The sequence below is a fragment of the Oncorhynchus masou genome, chromosome 14 (assembly GCF_036934945.1).
Source record: "Oncorhynchus masou masou isolate Uvic2021 chromosome 14, UVic_Omas_1.1, whole genome shotgun sequence".
Taxonomy (NCBI): domain Eukaryota; kingdom Metazoa; phylum Chordata; class Actinopteri; order Salmoniformes; family Salmonidae; genus Oncorhynchus; species Oncorhynchus masou.
Genome location: NC_088225.1, coordinates 32,292,005 through 32,313,800, shown reverse-complemented (window position 1 = coordinate 32,313,800; position 21,796 = coordinate 32,292,005). Strand labels below are relative to the sequence as shown.

General features: G+C 45.5%; 1 protein-coding gene across 4 annotated transcripts in view; it reads right to left on the bottom strand.

The window, feature by feature from the left end:
• Positions 1-5,246: 5,246 nt before the first annotated feature.
• The window catches only part of LOC135554749 (multidrug resistance-associated protein 1-like), a 91,972-nt gene continuing 75,422 nt past the window's right edge, over positions 5,247-21,796 (bottom strand). For 3 of the 4 annotated variants that reach the window (XM_064987179.1, XM_064987180.1, XM_064987181.1), the window contains 5 exons: positions 14,651-14,797; positions 12,705-12,863; positions 11,949-12,115; positions 11,101-11,295; positions 5,247-9,145 (listed from right to left, as the gene is read on the bottom strand). In XM_064987179.1, coding sequence (XP_064843251.1) covers positions 9,037-9,145; positions 11,101-11,295; positions 11,949-12,115; positions 12,705-12,863; positions 14,651-14,797 — 777 coding nt within the window. In that variant the 3' untranslated portion in view covers positions 5,247-9,036. The other variant, XM_064987182.1, reaches the window with a different exon arrangement.

The following is a 21,796-nucleotide window of genomic DNA, read 5'->3' as shown; positions in this document are numbered from 1 at the left end:
GTCCAGACAGACCAGACAGTCCAGCCAGACAGACCGTCCAGACAGACCAGACAGTCCAGACAGACAGACCAGACAGACAGTCCAGACAGACAGACCAGACAGACCAGACAGACCAAATAGACCAGACAGACTAGACAGACCAGACAGACCAAATAGACCAGACAGACCAGACAGACCAGACAGACCAAATAGACCAGACAGACTACACAGACTAGACAGACCAGACAGACTAGACAGACTAGACGGACCAAATAGACCAGACAGACCAAATAGACCAGACAGACTAGACAGACCAAATAGACCAGGCAGACCAGACAGAGAGACCAGACAGACAGACCAGACAGACTAGACAGACCAGACAGACCAGACAGTCCAGACAGTTAGACAGACCAGACAGACCAGACAGACCAAACAGACCAGACCAGACAGACAGACCAGACAGTCCAGACAGACCAGACCAGACAGTCCAGACAGACAGACAGTCCAGACAGACCAGACAGACCGACCAGACAGACCAGAAAGACCAGACACACAGACCAGACAGACCAAATAGACCAGACAGACTAGACAGACCAGACAGACCAAATAGACTAGACAGACCAAATAGACCAGACAGACCAGACAGAGAGACCAGACAGACAGACCAGACAGACTAGACAGACCAGACACAGACCAGAGAGACCAGACAGACAGACCAGACAGACAGACCAGACAGACTAGACCAGACAGACCAGACAGAGAGACCAGACAGACAGACCAGACAGACCAAACAGACCAGACAGACAGACCAGACAGACAGACTAGACAGACCAGACAGACAGACCAGACAGACAGACCAGACAGACCAGAGAGACCAAACAGACTAGACAGACCAGACAGACCAAACAGACTAGACCAGACAGACCAGACAGACAGACCAGAGAGACCAGAGAGACCAGACAGACAGACCAGACTAGATCAGACAGACCAGACAGACAGACCAGACAGACAGACCAGAGAGACCAGAGAGACTAGACAGACAGACCAGACAGACCAGACTAGACAGACCAGACAGACCAGACAGACAGACCAGACAGACCAGACAGACATACCAGACAGACATACCAGACAGACTAGACAGACCAGACAGACCAGACAGACAGACCAGACAGACCAGACAGACCAGACAGACCAGACCAGACTAGACAGACCAGACAGACCAGACAGACAGACCAGACAGACCAGACAGACAGACAGACATACCAGACAGACCAGACAGACCAGACAGACTAGACAGACTAGACAGACCAGACAGACCAGACAGACATACCAGACATACCAGACAGACCAGACAGACAGACCAGACAGACAGACCAGACAGACCAGACAGACATACCAGACAGACCAGACAGACCAGACAGACCAGACAGACTAGACAGACCAGACAGTCCAGACAGACCAGACAGACCAGACAGACATACCAGACAGACCAGACCAGAGGTTAACAAAAAAAGTACTTTATTTTTTTTACACGTCAGTTTGATTCATGTCCCGAAAAATAATGCACATTTAAAAACTAGTGCGTGTATACAAATATAAAATAATTATAATATGCATACTTACAAATGATATAAATATGTAACAGCACAGTAATGTACTCAATGGTTTAACAGAGCATGTTCTGAGACGGCTAGTCTCCCTAATGGCACCTTATTCCACTTATAGCGCACTACATAGGGAATAGGGCCCATAGTAGCGCACTACATAGGGAATAGGGCCCATAGTAGCGCACTACATAGGGAATAGGGCCCATAGTAGCGCACTACATAGGGAATAGGGCCCATAGTAGCGCACTACATAGGGAATAGGGACCATAGTAGCGCACTACATAGGGAATAGGGACCATGGTAGCGCACTACATAGGGAATAGGGCCCATAGTAGCACACTACATAGGGAATAGGGCCCATAGTAGCGCACTACATAGGGAATAGGGCCCATAGTAGTGCACTACATAGGGAATAGGGCCCATAGGAGTGCACTACATAGGGAATAGGGCCCATGGTGGTGCACTACATAGGGAATAGGGCCCATAGTAGTGCACTACATAGGGAATAGGGCCCATAGTAGTGCACTACATAGGGAATAGGGCCCATAGGAGTGCACGGCACAGGGAATAGGGTGACATTTGGGACAACACCTTACACTCAACAGACAAATCAAAAGCACGTCTCCTTGATTTATATCCAATAAAACCAAGGCTCAGATAAAGAAGTGACGCCACAGGAGAGAGACATCAAAGCGTAGGCCCAGTAGGCTGCTACCGGCTCCATCTTCAGACAACACACCTGCTGTGGTCACTGGATGTCCCAGTGAAAAGCTGCCTCCATAATGGGACCCATATGGGCCCTGGTCATTAATGACTTCCTATCCCCCCATATGGGCCCTGGTCATTAATGACTTCCTATCCCCCCATATGGGCCCTGGTCATTAATGACTTCCTATCCCCCCATATGGGCCCTGGTCATTAATGACTTCCTATCCCCCCATATGGGCCCTGGTCATTAATGACTTCCTATCCCCCCATATGGGCCCTGGTCATTAATGACTTCCTATCCCCCCATATGGGCCCTGGTCATTAATGACTTCCTATCCCCCCATATGGGCCCTGGTCATTAATGACTTCCTATCCCCCCATATGGGCCCTGGGCATTAATGACTTCCTATCCCCCCATATGGGCCCTGGGCATTAATGACTTCCTATTCCCCCATATGGGCCCTGGGCATTAATGACTTCCTATCCCCCCATATGGGCCCTGGGCATTAATGACTTCCTATCCCCCCATATGGGCCCTGGTCATTAATGACTTCCTATCCCCCCATATGGGCCCTGGGCATTAATGACTTCCTATCCCCCCATATGGGCCCTGGTCATTAATGACTTCCTATCCCCCCATATGGGCCCTGGTCATTAATGACTTCCTATCCCCCCATATGGGCCCTGGTCATTAATGACTTCCTATCCCCCCATATGGGCCCTGGTCATTAATGACTTCCTATCCCCCCATATGGGCCCTGGTCATTAATGACTTCCTATCCCCCCATATGGGCCCTGGTCATTAATGACTTCCTATCCCCCCATATGGGCCCTGGTCATTAATGACTTCCTATCCCCCCATATGGGCCCTGGTCAAATGTAGAATGAGTTGCCATTTCACCCCAATGAAAATGAGTAGCATGAGTCCATGGACAGAATATATTACTAAGGTGTTTGAGACTTGAGACTTGCTGATCAGCCTGACTAACCCAACACCTTATTGAGACTTGTTGATCAGCCTGACTAACCCAACACCTAATTGAGACTTGCTGACCGGCCTGACTAACCCAACACCTTATTGACACTTGTTGATCAGCCTGACTAGCCCAACACCTTATTGACACTTGTTGATCAGCCTGACTAGCCCAACACCTTATTGACACTTGTTGATCAGCCTGACTAGCCCAACACCTTATTGACACTTGTTGATCAGCCTGACTAGCCCAACACCTTATTGACACTTGTTGATCAGCCTGACTAACCCAACACCTTATTGAGACTTGTTGATCAGCCTGACTAACCCAACACCTTATTGAGACTTGTTGATCCCAACACCTTATTGAGACTTGTTGATCAGCCTGACTAACCCAACACCTTATTGAGACTTGTTGATCCCAACACCTTATTGAGACTTGTTGATCCCAACACCTTATTGACACTTGTTGATCAGCCTGACTAACCCAACACCTAATTGAGACTTGCTGACCGGCCTGACTAACCCAACACCTTATTGAGACTTGCTGATCAGCCTGACTAACCCAACACCTTATTGACACTTGTTGATCAGCCTGACTAACCCAACACCTTATTGAGACTTGTTGATCAGCCTGACTAACCCAACACCTTATTGAGACTTGTTGATCCCAACACCTTATTGAGACTTGTTGATCAGCCTGACTAACCCAACACCTTATTGAGACTTGTTGATCCCAACACCTTATTGAGACTTGTTGATCCCAACACCTTATTGACACTTGTTGATCAGCCTGACTAACCCAACACCTTATTGAGACTTGTTGATCCCAACACCTTATTGAGACTTGTTGATCCCAACACCTTATCTACACTTGTTGATCAGCCTGACTAACCCAACACCTTATTGAGACTTGCTGATCAGCCTGACTAACCCAACACCTTATTGAGACTTGTTGATCAGCCTGACTAACCCAACACCTTATTGACACTTGTTGATCAGCCTGACTAACCCAATAGCGTATGGCTCAAGAGGTTCAATAATATAATAGCACCTACTAACCAACAGATAAAGTGCCAACAAGGAAAATGTGGTCTCTGCTGAACGCAGAAGGCTACAGTCAAAATATCCTATATTTGGCCCAAATGACACCCTGTTCCCTATAAAGTGCACTACTTTTGAACTGGTCATTTGGGGTGCCATTTGGGATTTAGCCAGAAGGATATAACAATGTGTATTACATTCATTTAAATAAAGCAGGTTTAAAGCCAGCCAGGTCTCTCCCTAGACTAGTTACTGGTTACAGACAACAGGTCTCTCCCTAGACTAGTTACTGGTTACAGACAAAAGGTATCTCCCTAGACTAGTTACTGGTTACAGACAACAGGTCTCTCCCTAGACTAGTTACTGGTTACAGACAACAGGTCTCTCCCTAGACTAGTTACTGGTTACAGACAACAGGTCTCTCCCTAGACTAGTTACTGGTTACAGACAACAGGTCTCTCCCTAGACTAGTTACTGGTTACAGACAACAGGTCTCTCCCTAGACTAGTTACTGGTTACAGACAACAGGTCTCTCCCTAGACTAGTTACTGGTTAGACAACAGGTCTCTCCCTAGACTAGTTACTGGTTACAGACAACAGGTCTCTCCCTAGACTAGTTGCTGGTTACAGACAACAGGTCTCTCCCTAGACTAGTTACTGGTTACAGACAACAGGTCTCTCCCTAGACTAGTTACAGACAACAGGTCTCTCCCTAAACTAGTTATAGGTTACAAACAAAAGGTCTCTCCCTAGACTAGTTACAGACAAAAGGTCTCTCCCTAGACTAGTTGTAGGTTACAGACAACAGGTCTCTCCCTAGACTAGTTACTGGTTACAGACAACAGGTCTCCCCTAGACTAGTTACTGGTTACAGACAACAGGTCTCTCCCTAGACTAGTTACTGGTTACAGACAACAGGTCTCTCCCTAGACTAGTTACTGGTTAGAGACAACAGGTCTCTCCCTAGACTAGTTACTGGTTAGAGACAACAGGTCTCTCCCTAGACTAGTTATAGGTTACAGACAACAGGTCTCCCCTAGACTAGTTATAGGTTACAGACAACAGGTCTCTCCCTAGACTAGTTACTGGTTACAGACAACAGGTCTCTCCCTAGACTAGTTACTGGTTACAGACAACAGGTCTCCCCTAGACTAGTTACTGGCTACAGACAACAGGTCTCTCCCTAGACTAGTTACTGGTTACAGACAACAGGTCTCTCCCTAGACTAGTTACTGGTTACAGACAACAGGTCTCTCCCTAGACTAGTTACTGGTTACAGACAACAGGTCTCCCCTAGACTAGTTACTGGTTACAGACAACAGGTCTCTCCCTAGACTAGTTACTGGTTAGAGACAACAGGTCTCTCCCTAGACTAGTTACTGGTTAGACAACAGGTCTCTCCCTAGACTAGTTACTGGTTACAGACAACAGGTCTCTCCCTAAACTAGTTACTGGTTACAGACAACAGGTCTCTCCCTAGACTAGTTACTGGTTACAGACAACAGGTCTCTCCCTAGACTAGTTACTGGTTACAGACAACAGGTCTCTCCCTAGACTAGTTACTGGTTACAGACAACAGGTCTCTCCCTAGACTAGTTACTGGTTACAGACAACAGGTCTCTCCCTAAACTAGTTACTGGTTACAGACAACAGGTCTCTCCCTAGACTAGTTACTGGTTACAGACAACAGGTCTCTCCCTAGACTAGTTACTGGTTACAGACAACAGGTCTCTCCCTAGACTAGTTACTGGTTACAGACAACAGGTCTCTCCCTAGACTAGTTACTGGCTACAGACAACAGGTCTCTCCCTAGACTAGTTACTGGTTACAGACAACAGGTCTCTCCCTAGACTAGTTACAGACAACAGGTCTCTCCCTAAACTAGTTATAGGTTACAGACAACAGGTCTCTCCCTAGACTAGTTACTGGTTACAGACAACAGGTCTCTCCCTAGACTAGTTACTGGTTACAGACAACAGGTCTCTCCCTAAACTAGTTACTGGTTACAGACAACAGGTCTCTCCCTAGACTAGTTACTGGTTACAGACAACAGGTCTCTCCCTAAACTAGTTACTGGTTACAGACAACAGGTCTCTCCCTAAACTAGTTACTGGTTACAGACAACAGGTCTCTCCCTAAACTAGTTACTGGTTACAGACAACAGGTCTCTCCCTAGACTAGTTACTGGTTACAGACAACAGGTCTCTCCCTAGACTAGTTACTGGTTACAGACAACAGGTCTCTCCCTAAACTAGTTACTGGTTACAGACAACAGGTCTCTCCCTAGACTAGTTACTGGTTACAGACAACAGGTCTCTCCCTAGACTAGTTAGAGACAACAGGTCTCTCCCTAGACTAGTTACTGGTTACAGACAACAGGTCTCTCCCTAGACTAGTTACTGGTTACAGACAACAGGTCTCTCCCTAGACTAGTTACTGGTTACAGACAACAGGTCCCCCCTAGACTAGTTATAGGTTACAGACAACAGGTCTCTCCCTAGACTAGTTACTGGTTACAGACAACAGGTCCCCCCTAGACTAGTTACTGGTTACAGACAAAAGGTCTCTCCCTAGACTAGTTACTGGTTACAGACAACAGGTCTCTCCCTAGACTAGTTACTGGTTACAGACAACAGGTCTCTCCCTAGACTAGTTACTGGTTACAGACAACAGGTCTCTCCCTAGACTAGTTACTGGTTACAGACAACAGGTCTCTCCCTAGACTAGTTACAGACAAAAGGTCTCTCCCTAGACTAGTTACTGGTTACAGACAACAGGTCTCCCCTAGACTAGTTACTGGTTACAGACAACAGGTCTCTCCCTAGACTAGTTACTGGCTACAGACAACAGGTCTCTCCCTAAACTAGTTACTGGTTACAGACAACAGGTCTCTCCCTAGACTAGTTACTGGTTACAGACAACAGGTCTCTCCCTAGACTAGTTACTGGTTACAGACAACAGACTGCAACGCAGGGCTTGGGTCAAGAGAAGTGTGGTGTAGGATGCCGTTTGAGGTGTGGCACTATGGAAAGCAGCGTCTGGGAGGTCAAGGGTCAAAGGCCACCCAGGCAGAGGTCAAGGGTGGGTGACCTCACTCTCTTTACCAGTACTCAACATAGAGGGGGGCGGGATCTGACTGATGGGACAGGTTTCAACGTCTGCGATTGGCGTCGTCTCTGATTGGACAGATATCCATTCACTCACTCCCTGTGGGGAATAACATTGCACTGTCTGTCAAATAAATATTCAACCTAGTCCACCCGGTTCTATCGGAGAGAAAAGATCAGAACATTCCGGTTCCGTTGGAGAGAACAGATCAGGCCATTCTGGTTCCATTGGAAAGAACAGATGAGAACATTCCGGTTCTGTTGGAAGGAACACACCAGAACATTCCGGTTCCGTTGGGGAGAACAATTCAGAACATTCCAGTTACATTGGGGGGGGGGGAAACACGAGAACATTCCGGTTCTGTTGGAAGGAACACACCAGAACATTCTGGTTCCATTGGGGAGAACAATTCAGAACATTCCAGTTACATTGGATAGAAAAAAATCAGAATATTCTGATTCTTTCCTCTGATGGCAATAAAGGCAAACAGGGGCAGAGACAAAACAAAAAGGACTTTTATAGTCTCTTAACAGAGTACATCTTCAAAAGCACACAATGCCCATTTAAAAATAAAATAAACCTAGCTGGTATTCTGAGTCTGATTGACGGAGGAGAGCAGGTCAGATGGCCTTCTGGCTTCCCACAACGGCAAGCCGGAGCGGACAAATTCTGCAAGATGAAGGGAATCTTGAAAACATCCAGACACCCGTTCAAAGGAGAGTTGAACAAACAGAGTTTGAGAGAAACAGTAAGAGTTGTTGGAAGGGATTTGTCCTGGAGAAGTCTTTAGTTAAGGGAGGGAGGAGTAACAGGAGGGATGGAGGGAGGAGTAACAGAAGGGATGGAGGGAGGAGTAACAGGAGGGATGGAGGGAGGAGTAACAGGAGGGATGGAGGGAGGAGTAACAGAAGGGATGGAGGGAGGAGTAACAGGAGGGAGGGAGGAGTAAGAGGAAGGATGGTGGGAGGAGTAACAGAAGGGATGGAGGGAGGAGTAACAGGAGGGATGGAGGGAGGAGTAACAGAGGGGATGGAGGGAGAAGTAGCAGAAGGGATGGAGGGAGGAGTAACAGGAGGGATGGAGGGAGGAGTAACAGGAGGGATGGAGGGAGGAGTAACAGGAGGGATGGAGGGAGGAGTAACAGAAGGGATGGAGGGAGGAGTAACAGGAGGGAGGAGTAACAGAAGGGATGGAGGGAGGAGTAACAGAAGGGATGGAGGGAGGAGTAACAGAAGGGATTTGTCCTGGAGAAGCAGCAGCATCAGGTTCAGTGGAGTGAATCCTTGACATATTCTGTAGTAGAGGGAGGGAGAGATGGATGGAGGGGTGGAGGGAGAAGTAGAGGGAGGGATGAAGGGAGAAGAGGAAGGAGGGATGGAGGGATAGAGGAGGGAGGGATGAAGGGAGAAGAGGAGGGAGGAAGGAGTGGAGGTAGAGTGCTCCCATAATTTATGCACACTTATCAGAAACATTGAAATCCTTAGAAATCTCCTCTCTCTCTGCTACCTCTTCCCTGCACAGCCTCCCGGTCGGAGGAGAGGAAGAGGGGGTTGGAGGAGGAGTTCTCTGTAAGGAGGGATGTTGTCTTTAAGCGCCTGTCCTCTCCCGTTCGCCCACTCAGACCAGTCCAGAGTCTTTAGCCATCTTGTAGAAGATTCCTCTCTTGGTGATGAGAGTGGAGGGAGAGTCAAACTCTGCCATCTCCCCTTTATCCAGGACCAGCACTCTGAAGGGAGGAGAGAGAGAGATGAGAGAGAGAGCAGGTGTGTGTGTTGTCATATATTACCTGGTTAAGTCCATGATAGTATTGAGTCAGTCTATATATTACCTGGTGTAGTCCATGATAGTATTGAGTCAGTCTATATATTACCTGGTGTAGTCCGTGATAGTATTGAGCCAGTCTATATATTACCTGGTGTAGTCCGTGATAGTATTGAGTCAGTCTATATATTACCTGGTGTAGTCCATGATAGTATTGAGCCAGTCTATATATTACCTGGTGTAGTCCATGATAGTATTGAGTCAGTCTATATATTACCTGGTGTAGTCCATGATAGTATTGAGTCAGTCTATATATTACCTGGTGTAGTCCGTGATAGTATTGAGCCAGTCTATATATTACCTGGTGTAGTCCATGATAGTATTGAGTCAGTCTATATATTACCTGGTGTAGTCCATGATAGTATTGAGTCAGTCTATATATTACCTGGTGTAGTCCATGATAGTATTGAGTCAGTCTATATATTACCTGGTGTAGTCCATGATAGTATTGAGTCAGTCTATATATTACCTGGTGTAGTCCATGATAGTATTGAGCCAGTCTATATATTACCTGGTGTAGTCCGTGATAGTATTGAGTCAGTCTATATATTACCTGGTGTAGTCCATGATAGTATTGAGTCAGTCTATATATTATATAGTCCATGGTGTAGTCTATATATTACCTGATAGTCCATGATGTAGTCAGTCTATATATTACCTGGTGTAGTCCATGATAGTATTGAGTCAGTCTATATATTACCTGGTGTAGTCCATGATAGTATTGAGTCAGTCTATATATTACCTGGTGTAGTCCATGATAGTATTGAGTCAGTCTATATATTACCTGGTGTAGTCCATGATAGTATTGAGTCAGTCTATATATTACCTGGTGTACCTGATAGTATTGTCAGTCTATATATTACCTGATAGATAGTATTGAGTCAGTCTATATATTACCTGGTGTAGTCCGTGATAGTATTGAGTCAGTCTATATATTACCTGGTGTAGTCCGTGATAGTATTGAGTCAGTCTATATATTACCTGGTGTAGTCCATGATAGTATTGAGTCAGTCTATATATTACCTGGTGTAGTCCATGATAGTATTGAGTCAGTCTATATATTACCTGGTGTAGTCCATGATAGTATTGAGTCAGTCTATATATTACCTGGTGTAGTCCATGATAGTATTGAGTCAGTCTATATATTACCTGGTGTAGTCCATGATAGTATTGAGTCAGTCTATATATTACCTGGTGTAGTCCATGATAGTATTGAGTCAGTCTATATATTACCTGGTGTAGTCCATGATAGTATTGAGTCAGTCTATATATTACCTGGTGTAGTCCATGATAGTATTGAGTCAGTCTATATATTACCTGGTGTAGTCCATGATAGTATTGAGTCAGTCTATATATTACCTGGTGTAGTCCATGATAGTATTGAGTCAGTCTATATATTACCTGGTGTAGTCCATGATAGTATTGAGTCTGTCTATATATTACCTGGTGTAGTCCATGATAGTATTGAGTCAGTCTATATATTACCTGGTGTAGTCAATGATAGTATTGAGTCCGTCTATATATTACCTGGTGTAGTCCATGATAGTATTGAGTCAGTCTATATATTACCTGGTGTAGTCCATGATAGTATTGAGTCAGTCTATATATTACCTGGTGTAGTCCATGATAGTATTGAGTCAGTCTATATATTACCTGGTGTAGTCCATGATAGTATTGAGTCAGTCTATATATTACCTGGTGTAGTCCATGATAGTACTGAGTCAGTCTATATATTACCTGGTGTAGTCCATGATAGTGTGAGTCAGTCTATATATTACCTGGTGTAGTCCATGATAGTTGAGTCAGTCTATATATTACCTGGTGTAGTCCATGATAGTATTGAGTCAGTCTATATATTACCTGGTGTAGTCCATGATAGTATTGAGTCTGTGTGCGATGGTCAGGACAGTGCAGTCATCAAACTGGGTTCTGATGGTGGACTGGATCAGGTTGTCTGTCTCCAGGTCCACAGCAGCTGTGGCCTCATCCAGAACCAAGATCTTCGTCTTCCTCAGGAGGGCTCGGGCCAGACACACCAGCTGGCGCTGACCCAGACTGGATAGGGATTATGTTAATGAGAGAGAGAGAGAGAGAGAGAGAGAGAGAGAGGGGAGAGAGAGAATGTTAATGAGAGAGAGAGAGAGGTAAGAAACAAGAAGGAGAGAGAAGAGAGGTAAGGAGAGAGGTAAGGATAGGTGGAGAGAGGAGAGAGGTAAGGAGAGGAGGAGAGAGGTAAGAAGAAGAGGAGAGAGGAGAGAGGTAAGAAGAGAAGGAGAGGAGGAGAGAGGTAAGGAGAGGAGGATAGAGGTGAGAAGAGGAGGATAGAGGTGAGAAGAGGAGGAGAGAGGTAAGAAGAGGAGGAGAGGAGGAGAGAGGTAAGAAGAGAAGGAGAGGTATGGAGAGAGGAGAAGAGGTAAGAGGAGGAGGAGAGAGGTAAGAAGAGTAGGAGAGAGGTAAGGAGAGGAGGAGAGAGGTAAGGAGAGGAGGAGAGAGGTAAGAAGAGGAGGAGAGGAGAGAGGGAAGAAGAGGAGGAGAGAGGTAAGGAGAGTAGGAGAGAGGGAAGAAGAGGAGGAGAGGTAAGAAGAGGTGAGAAGGACGAGAGAGCGAACCAGAAGCTGTGTGTGTATGTAATGCTATGTAGGCCTATGTATGGTGTATGTAGGCGTATGTATGGTGTATGTAGGCCTATGTATGATATATGAGGTTACCTGAGGTTCTCTCCACCCTCTGAACACTCGTGGTTGAGTTTGTCCGGAAGGCCCGACACAAAGCTCTTGAGATGGGAGAGCTCCAGGGCTCTCCACACCTCATCATCAGAGTAGCCATCGAAGGGGTCCAGATTCATCCTCAGAGACCCAGAGAACAGCACTGGGTCCTGGAGGGAGGAGGGAGGAGGGGGAGAGCCATGAGAGAGAAGGGGGGAGAGAGGGAGAGGAAGGGGAGGGGGGGGAGAGCCATGAGAGAGAAGGGGGGAGAGAGGAAGGGGAAGGGGAGGGGGCATGAGAGAGAAGGGGGAGAGAGGGAGAGGAAGGGGAGGGGGGGGGGCATGAGAGAGAGGGGGAGAGAGGAGGGGGAGAGCCATGAGAGAGAAGGGGGGAGAGAGGGAGAGGAAGGAGAGGAGGGGGGCATGAGAGAGAGAGAGGAAGGGGAGGGCGGAGAGCCATGAGAGAGAAGGGTGGAGAGAGGGGGAGGAAGGGGAGGGGCATGAGAGAGAAGGGGGAGAGAGAGAAGGGGGAGAGAGGGAGAGGAAGGAGTGGAGGGGGGAGGCATGAGAGAGAAGGGGGAGAGAGAGAAGGGGGAGAGAGGGAGAGGAAGGGGAGGGAGGAGAGAGGGGTGAGGGAGGGAGAGAGAGAAGGGGGGAGAGAGAGGGGTGAGGGAGGGAGAGGATAAATAAAGATATTTTAAATAGAACATGCATCCAGAAGACTGTGGGTCAGTTTGAGTGTGTGGGTGTGGGGGTGCACCTGTGGTATGATGGTGATCCTGGAGCGGAGTTCATGGAGACCCAGCGTGGCGATGTTAACTCCATCGATATGAATCTCTCCCTCACACGCCTCAATGATGCGGAACAATCCTAGAGTCAGAGAGGACTTGCCTGCTCCTGTACGACCTACTATACCCACCTGGAACAACAACAACAGTCACTACCCTGCTCCTGTACTACCTACAATACCCACCTGGAACAACAACAACAGTCACTACCCTGCTCCTGTACTACCTACAATACCCACCTGGAACAACAACAACAGTCACTACCCTGCTCCTGTACGACCTACTATACCCACCTGGAACAACAACAACAGTCACTACCCTGCTCCTGTACTACCTACAATACCCACCTGGAACAACAACAACAGTCACTACCCTGCTCCTGTACTACCTACAATACCCACCCCCATCACACAACCTAATCCCCCGTCACGCAACCTCATCCCCCGTCACGCAGCCTAATCCCCCGTCACGCAGCCTAATCCCCCGTCACGCAGCCTAATCCCCCGTCACGCAGCCTAATCCCCCGTCACGCAGCCTAATCCCCCGTCACGCAACCTAATCCCCTCCCGTCACGCAACCTAATCCCCCGTCACGCAGCCTAATCCCCCGTCACGCAGCCTAATCCCCTCCCGTCACGCAGCCTAATCCCCCGTCACGCAACCTAATCCCCCGTCACGCAACCTAATCCCCGTCACGCAGCCTAATCCCCGTCACGCAACCTAATCCCCGTCACGCAGCCTAATCCCCCGTCACGCAACCTAATCCCCGTCACGCAGCCTAATCCCCCGTCACGCAGCCTAATCCCCCGTCACGCAACCTAATCCCCCGTCACGCAGCCTAATCCCCAGTCACGCAACCTAATCCCCCGTCACGCAGCCTAATCCCCCGTCACGCAGCCTAATCCCGTCCCGTCACGCAGCCTAATCCCCCGTCACGCAGCCTAATCCCCGTCACGCAACCTAATCCCCGTCACGCAACCTAATCCCCCGTCACGCAGCCTAATCCCCCGTCACGCAGCCTAATCCCCCGTCACGCAACCTAATCCCCCGTCACGCAGCCTAATCCCCCGTCACGCAGCCTAATCCCCAGTCAGGCAGCCTAATCCCCGTCACGCAGCCTAATCCCCGTCACGCAGCCTAATCCCCGTCACGCATCCTAATCCCCCGTCACGCAGCCTAATCCCCCGTCACGCAGCCTAATCCCCAGTCACGCAACCTAATCCCCGTCACGCAGCCTAATCCCCGTCACGCAGCCTAATCCCCGTCACGCAACCTAATCCCCGTCACGCAGCCTAATCCCCTCCCGTCACGCAACCTAATCCCCCGTCACGCAACCTAATCCCCGTCACGCAGCCTAATCCCCCGTCACGCAACCTAATCCCCTCCCGTCACGCAGCCTAATCCCCCGTCACGCAGCCTAATCCCCCGTCACGCAACCTAATCCCCCGTCACGCAACCTAATCCCCTCCCGTCACGCAGCCTAATCCCCCGTCACGCAACCTAATCCCCAGTCACGCAGCCTAATCCCCGTCACGCAACCTAATCCCCGTCACGCAACCTAATCCCCGTCACGCAGCCTAATCCCCGTCACGCATCCTAATCCCCGTCACGCAACCTAATCCCCGTCACGCAGCCTAATCCCCTCCCGTCACGCAGCCTAATCCCCTCCCGTCACGCAGCCTAATCCCCGTCACGCAGCCTAATCCCCGTCACGCAGCCTAATCCCCGTCACGCAACCTAATCCCCGTCACGCAACCTAATCCCCTCCCGTCACGCAGCCTAATCCCCCGTCACGCAGCCTAATCCCCCGTCACGCAGCCTAATCCCCCGTCACGCATCCTAATCCCCCGTCACGCAGCCTAATCCCCAGTCACGCAGCCTAATCCCCAGTCAGGCAGCCTAATCCCCCCGTCACATACCTTCTCTCCTCCGCGGATGGCTACGGTGATGTTGCGTACTGCCAGTTCCTGGTCCTCTCTGTATCGCAGACCAAACCCTCTGATGTCTATGTTGCCTGCTGTGGGCCAGCCTGGAGGCAGAGACGATTGGTCATGTCTCCAGTCCGCCTGGGAGGGGACAAACAAAGGTAGATACACCTACAGTCATACACACAGAGTTCCCGTGTACACACAGAGTTCCCGTGTACACACAGAGTTCCCGTGTACACAACTAAATAAATAAAATAACCGTCATAACTGTTTTAAAGAAGTAGAAAGACCAGCTGACTGGAGGACAGTATGGCAGGTCATATGTTATTTTATAGAAAGACCAGCTGACTGAAGGACAGTATGGCAGGTCATATGTTATTTTATAGAAAGACCAGCTGACTGAAGGACAGTATGGCAGGTCATATGTTATTTTATAGAAGTAGAAAGCCCAGCTGACTGAAGGACAGTATGGCAGGTCATATGTTATTTTATAGATAGACCAGCTGACTGAAGACAGTATGGCAGGTCATATGTTATTTTATAGAAAGACCAGCTGACTGAAGGACAGTATGGCAGGTCATATGTTATTTTATAGAAAGACCAGCTGACTGAAGGACAGTATGGCAGGTCATATGTTATTTTATAGAAAGACCAGCTGACTGAAGGACAGTATGGCAGGTCATATGTTATTTTATAGAAAGACCAGCTGACTGAAGGACAGTATGGCAGGTCATATGTTATTTTATAGAAAGACCAGCTGACTGAAGGACAGTAAGGCAGGTCATATGTTATTTTATAGAAAGACCAGCTGACTGAAGGACAGTATGGCAGGTCATATGTTATTTTATAGAAAGACCAGCTGACTGAAGACAGTATGGCAGGTCATATGTTATTTTATAGAAAGACCAGCTGACTGAAGGACAGTATGGCAGGTCATATGTTATTTTATAGAAAGACCAGCTGACTGAAGGACAGTATGGCAGGTCATATGTTATTTTATAGAAAGACCAGCTGACTGAAGGACAGTATGGCAGGTCATATGTTATTTTATAGAAAAACCAGCTGACTGAAGGACAGTAAGGCAGGTCATATGTTATTTTATAGAAAGACCAGCTGACTGAAGGACAGTATGGCAGGTCATATGTTATTTTATAGAAAGACCAGCTGACTGAAGACAGTATGGCAGGTCATATGTTATTTTATAGAAAGACCAGCTGACTGAAGGACAGTATGGCAGGTCATATGTTATTTTATAGAAAGACCAGCTGACTGAAGGACAGTATGGCAGGTCATATGTTATTTTATAGAAAGACCAGCTGACTGAAGGACAGTATGGCAGGTCATATGTTATTTTATAGAAAAACCAGCTGACTGAAGGACAGTATGGCAGGTCATATGTTATTTTATAGAAAGACCAGCTGACTGAAGGACAGTATGGCAGGTCATATGTTATTTTATAGACGTAGAAAGACCAGCTGATTGAAGGACAGTATGGCAGGTCATATGTTATTTTATAGACGTAGAAAGACCAGCTGATTGAAGGACAGTATGCCAGGTCATATGTTATTTTATAGAAAAACCAGCTGACTGAAGGACAGTATGGCAGGTCATATGTTATTTTATAGAAAGACCAGCTGACTGAAGGACAGTATGGCAGGTCATATGTTATTTTATAGAAAGACCAGCTGACTGAAGGACAGTATGGCAGGTCATATGTTATTTTATAGATAGACCAGCTGACTGAAGACAGTATGGCAGGTCATATGTTATTTTATAGAAAGACCAGCTGACTGAAGGACAGTATGGCAGGTCATATGTTATTTTATAGAAGTAGAAAGACCAGCTGACTGAAGGACAGTATGGCAGGTCATATGTTATTTTATAGAAAGACCAGCTGAATGAAGGACAGTATGGCAGGTCATATGTTATTTTATAGAAAGACCAGCTGACTGAAGGACAGTATGGCAGGTCATATGTTATTTTATAGAAAGACCAGCTGACTGAAGGACAGTATGGCAGGTCATATGTTATTTTATAGAAGTAGAAAGACCAGCTGACTGAAGGACAGTATGGCAGGTCATATGTTATTTTATAGAAAGACCAGCTGACTGAAGGACAGTATGGCAGGTCATATGTTATTTTATAGAAGTAGAAAGACCAGCTGAATGAAGGACAGTATGGCAGGTCATATGTTATTTTATAGAAAGACCAGCTGACTGAAGGACAGTATGGCATGTCATATGTTATTTTATAGAAAGACCAGCTGACTGAAGGACAGTATTGGCAGGTCATATGTTATTTTATAGAAAGACCAGCTGACTGAAGGACAGTATGGCAGGTCATATGTTATTTTATAGAAAGACCAGCTGACTGAAGGACAGTATGGCAGGTCATATGTTATTTTATAGAAAGACCAGCTGACTGAAGGACAGTATGGCAGGTCATATGTTATTTTATAGAAAGACCAGCTGACTGAAGGACAGTATGGCAGGTCATATGTTATTTTATAGAAAGACCAGCTGACTGAAGGACAGTATTGGCAGGTCATATGTTATTTTATAGAAAGACCAGCTGACTGAAGGACAGTATGGCAGGTCATATGTTATTTTATAGAAAGACCAGCTGACTGAAGGACAGTATGGCAGGTCATATGTTATTTTATAGAAAGACCAGCTGACTGAAGGACAATATTGGCAGGTCATATGTTATTTTATAGAAAGACCAGCTGACTGAAGGACAGTATGGCAGGTCATATGTTATTTTATAGAAAGACCAGCTGACTGAAGGACAGTATGGCAGGTCATATGTTATTTTATAGAAAGACCAGCTGACTGAAGACAGTATGGCAGGTCATATGTTATTTTATAGAAAAACCAGCTGACTGAAGGACAGTATGGCAGGTCATATGTTATTTTATAGATAGACCAGCTGACTGAAGGACAGTATGGCAGGTCATATGTTATTTTATAGAAGTAGAAAGACCAGCTGACTGAAGACAGTATGGCAGGTCATATGTTATTTTATAGAAGGACAGGTCATATGTTATTTTTAGCTGACTGAAGGATTGGCAGGTCATATGTTATTTTATAGAAAGACCAGCTGACTGAAGGACAGTATTGGCAGGTCATATGTTATTTTATAGAAAGACCAGCTGACTGAAGGACAGACTGAAGGACAGAATGGCAGGTCATATGTTATTTTATAGAAAGACCAGCTGACTGAAGGACAGTATGGCAGGTCATATGTTATTTTATAGTATGGCAGGTCATATGTTATTTTATAGAAAGACCAGCTGACTGAAGGACAGTATGGCAGGTCATATGTTATTTTATAGAAGTAGAAAGACCAGCTGACTGAAGACAGTATGGCAGGTCATATGTTATTTTATAGAAGGACAGGTCATATGTTATTTTATAGAAAGACCAGCTGACTGAAGGACAGTATTGGCAGGTCATATGTTATTTTATAGAAAGACCAGCTGACTGAAGGACAGTATGGCAGGTCATATGTTATTTTATAGAAAGACCAGCTGACTGAAGGACAGTATGGCAGGTCATATGTTATTTTATAGAAAGACCAGCTGACTGAAGGACAGTATGGCAGGTCATATGTTATTTTATAGAAGTAGAAAGACCAGCTGACTGAAGGACAGTATGGCAGGTCATATGTTATTTTATAGAAAGACCAGCTGACTGAAGGACAGTATGGCAGGTCATATGTTATTTTATAGAAGTAGAAAGACCAGCTGACTGAAGGACAGTATGGCAGGTCATATGTTATTTTATAGAAAGACCAGCTGACTGAAGGACAGTATGGCAGGTCATATGTTATTTTATAGAAGTAGAAAGACCAGCTGACTGAAGGACAGTATGGCAGGTCATATGTTATTTTATAGAAGTAGAAAGACCAGCTGACTGAAGGACAGTATGGCAGGTCATATGTTATTTTATAGAAAGACCAGCTGACTGAAGACAGTATGGCAGGTCATATGTTATTTTATAGAAAGACCAGCTGACTGAAGGACAGTATGGCAGGTCATATGTTATTTTATAGAAGTAGAAAGACCAGCTGACTGAAGGACAGTATGGCAGGTCATATGTTATTTTATAGGAGTAGAAAGACCAGCTGACTGAAGGACAGTATGGCAGGTCATATGTTATTTTATAGAAAGACCAGCTGACTGAAGGACAGTATGGCAGGTCATATGTTATTTTATAGAAAGACCAGCTGACTGAAGGACAGTATGGCAGGTCATATGTTATTTTATAGAAAGACCAGCTGACTGAAGGACAGTATGGCAGGTCATATGTTATTTTATAGAAAGACCAGCTGACTGAAGGACAGTATTGGCAGGTCATATGTTATTTTATAGAAAGACCAGCTGACTGAAGGACAGTATGGCAGGTCATATGTTATTTTATAGAAAGACCAGCTGACTGAGGGACAGTATGGCAGGTCATATGTTATTTTATAGAAGTAGAAAGACCAGCTGACTGAAGGACAGTATGGCAGGTCATATGTTATTTTATAGAAGTAGAAAGACCAGCTGACTGAAGGACAGTATGGCAGGTCATATGTTATTTTATAGAAAGACCAGCGGACTGAAAGACAGTATGGCAGGTCATATGTTATTTTATTAAAGACCAGCTGACTGAAGGACAGTATGGCAGGTCATATGTTATTTTATAGAAAGACCAGCTGACTGAAGGACAGTATGGCAGGTCATATGTTATTTTATAGAAAGACCAGCTGACTGAAGGACAGTATGGCAGGTCATATGTTATTTTATAGAAAGACCAGCTGACTGAAAGACAGTATGGCAGGTCATATGTTATTTTATAGAAAGACCAGCTGACTGAAGGACAGTATGGCAGGTCATATGTTATTTTATAGAAAGACCAGCTGACTGAAGGACAGTATGGCAGGGCATATGTTATTTTATAGAAAGACCAGCTGACTGAAGGACAGTATGGCAGGTCATATGTTATTTTATAGAAAGACCAGCTGACTGAAGGACAGTATGGCAGGTCATATGTTATTTTATAGAAAGACCAGCTGACTGAAGGACAGTATGGCAGGTCATATGTTATTTTATAGGAGTAGAAAGACCAGCTGACTGAAGACAGTATGGCAGGTCATATGTTATTTTATAGAAAGACCAGCTGACTGAAGGACAGTATGGCAGGTCATATGTTATTTTATAGAAAGACCAGCTGACTGAAGGACAGTATGGCAGGTCATATGTTATTTTATAGAAAGACCAGCTGACTGAAGGACAGTATGGCAGGTCATATGTTATTTTATAGAAAGACCAGCTGACTGAAGGACAGTATGGCAGGTCATATGTTATTTTATAGAAAGACCAGCTGACTGAAGGACAGTATGGCAGGTCATATGTTATTTTATAGAAAGACCAGCTGACTGAAGGACAGTATGGCAGGTCATATGTTATTTTATAGAAAGACCAGCTGACTGAAGGACAGTATGGCAGGTCATATGTTATTTTATAGAAAGACCAGCGGACTGAAGGACAGTATGGCAGGTACCCCCCCCCCTTAAATGATTTAGATGCACTATTGTAAAGTGGCTGTTCCACTGATGTCAGAAGGTGAATTCACCAATTTGTAAGTCGCTCTGGATAAGAGCGTCTGCTAAATGACTTAAATGTAAATGTAAATGTCATATGTTATTTTATAGAAAGACCAGCTGACTGAAGGACAGTATGGCAGGTCATATGTTATTTTATAGAAAGACCAGCTGACTGAAGGACAGTATGGCAGGTCATATGTTATTTTATAGAAGTAGAAAGCCCAGCTGACTGAAGGACAGTATGGCAGGTCATATGTTATTTTATAGAAAGACCAGCTGACTGAAGGACAGTATGGCAGGTCATATGTTATTTTATAGAAGTAGAAAGACCAGCTGACTGAAGGACAGTATGGCAGGTCATATGTTATTTTATAGAAAGACCAGCTGACTGAAGGACAGTATGGCAGGTCATATGTTATTTTATAGAAAGACCAGCTGACTGAAGGACAGTATGGCAGGTCATATGTTATTTTATAGAAAGACCAGCTGACTGAAGGACAGTATTGGCAGGTCATATGTTATTTTATAGAAAGACCAGCTGACTGAAGGACAGTATGGCAGGTCATATGTTATTTTATAGAAAGACCAGCTGACTGAAGGACAGTATGGCAGGTCATATGTTATTTTAAAGAAGTAGAAAGACCAGCTGACTGAAGGACAGTATGGCAGGTCATATGTTATTTTATAGAAGTAGATAGACCAGCTGACTGAAGGACAGTATGGCAGGTCATATGTTATTTTATAGAAGTAGATAGACCAGCTGACTGAAGGACAGTATGGCAGATCATATGTTATTTTATAGAAGTAGAAAGACCAGCTGACTGAAGGACAGTATTGGCAGATCATATGTTATTTTATAGAAAGACCAGCTGACTGAGGGACAGTATGGCAGGTCATATGTTATTTTATAGAAAGACCAGCTGACTGAAGGACAGTATGGCAGGTCATATGTTATTTTATAGAAAGACCAGCTGACTGAAGGACAGTATGGCAGGTCATATGTTATTTTATAGAAAGACCAGCTGACTGAGGGACAGTATGGCAGGTCATATGTTATTTTATAGAAAGACCAGCTGACTGAAGGACAGTATGGCAGGTCATATGTTATTTTATAGAAAGACCAGCTGACTGAGGGACAGTATGGCAGGTCATATGTTATTTTATAGAAGTAGAAAGACCAGCTGACTGAAGGACAGTATGGCAGATCATATGTTATTTTATAGACAGACCAGCTGACTGAAGGACAGTATGGCAGGGCATATGTTATTTTATAGAAAGACCAGCTGACTGAAGGACAGTATGGCAGGTCATATGTTATTTTATAGAAAGACCAGCTGACTGAAGGACAGTATGGCAGGTCATATGTTATTTTATAGAAAGACCAGCTGACTGAAGGACAGTATGGCAGGTCATATGTTATTTTATAGAAAGACCAGCTGACTGAAGGACAGTATGGCAGGTCATATGTTATTTTATAGAAAGACCAGCTGACTGAAAGACAGTATGGCAGCTCATATGTCATTTTATAGGAGTAGAAAGACCAGCTGA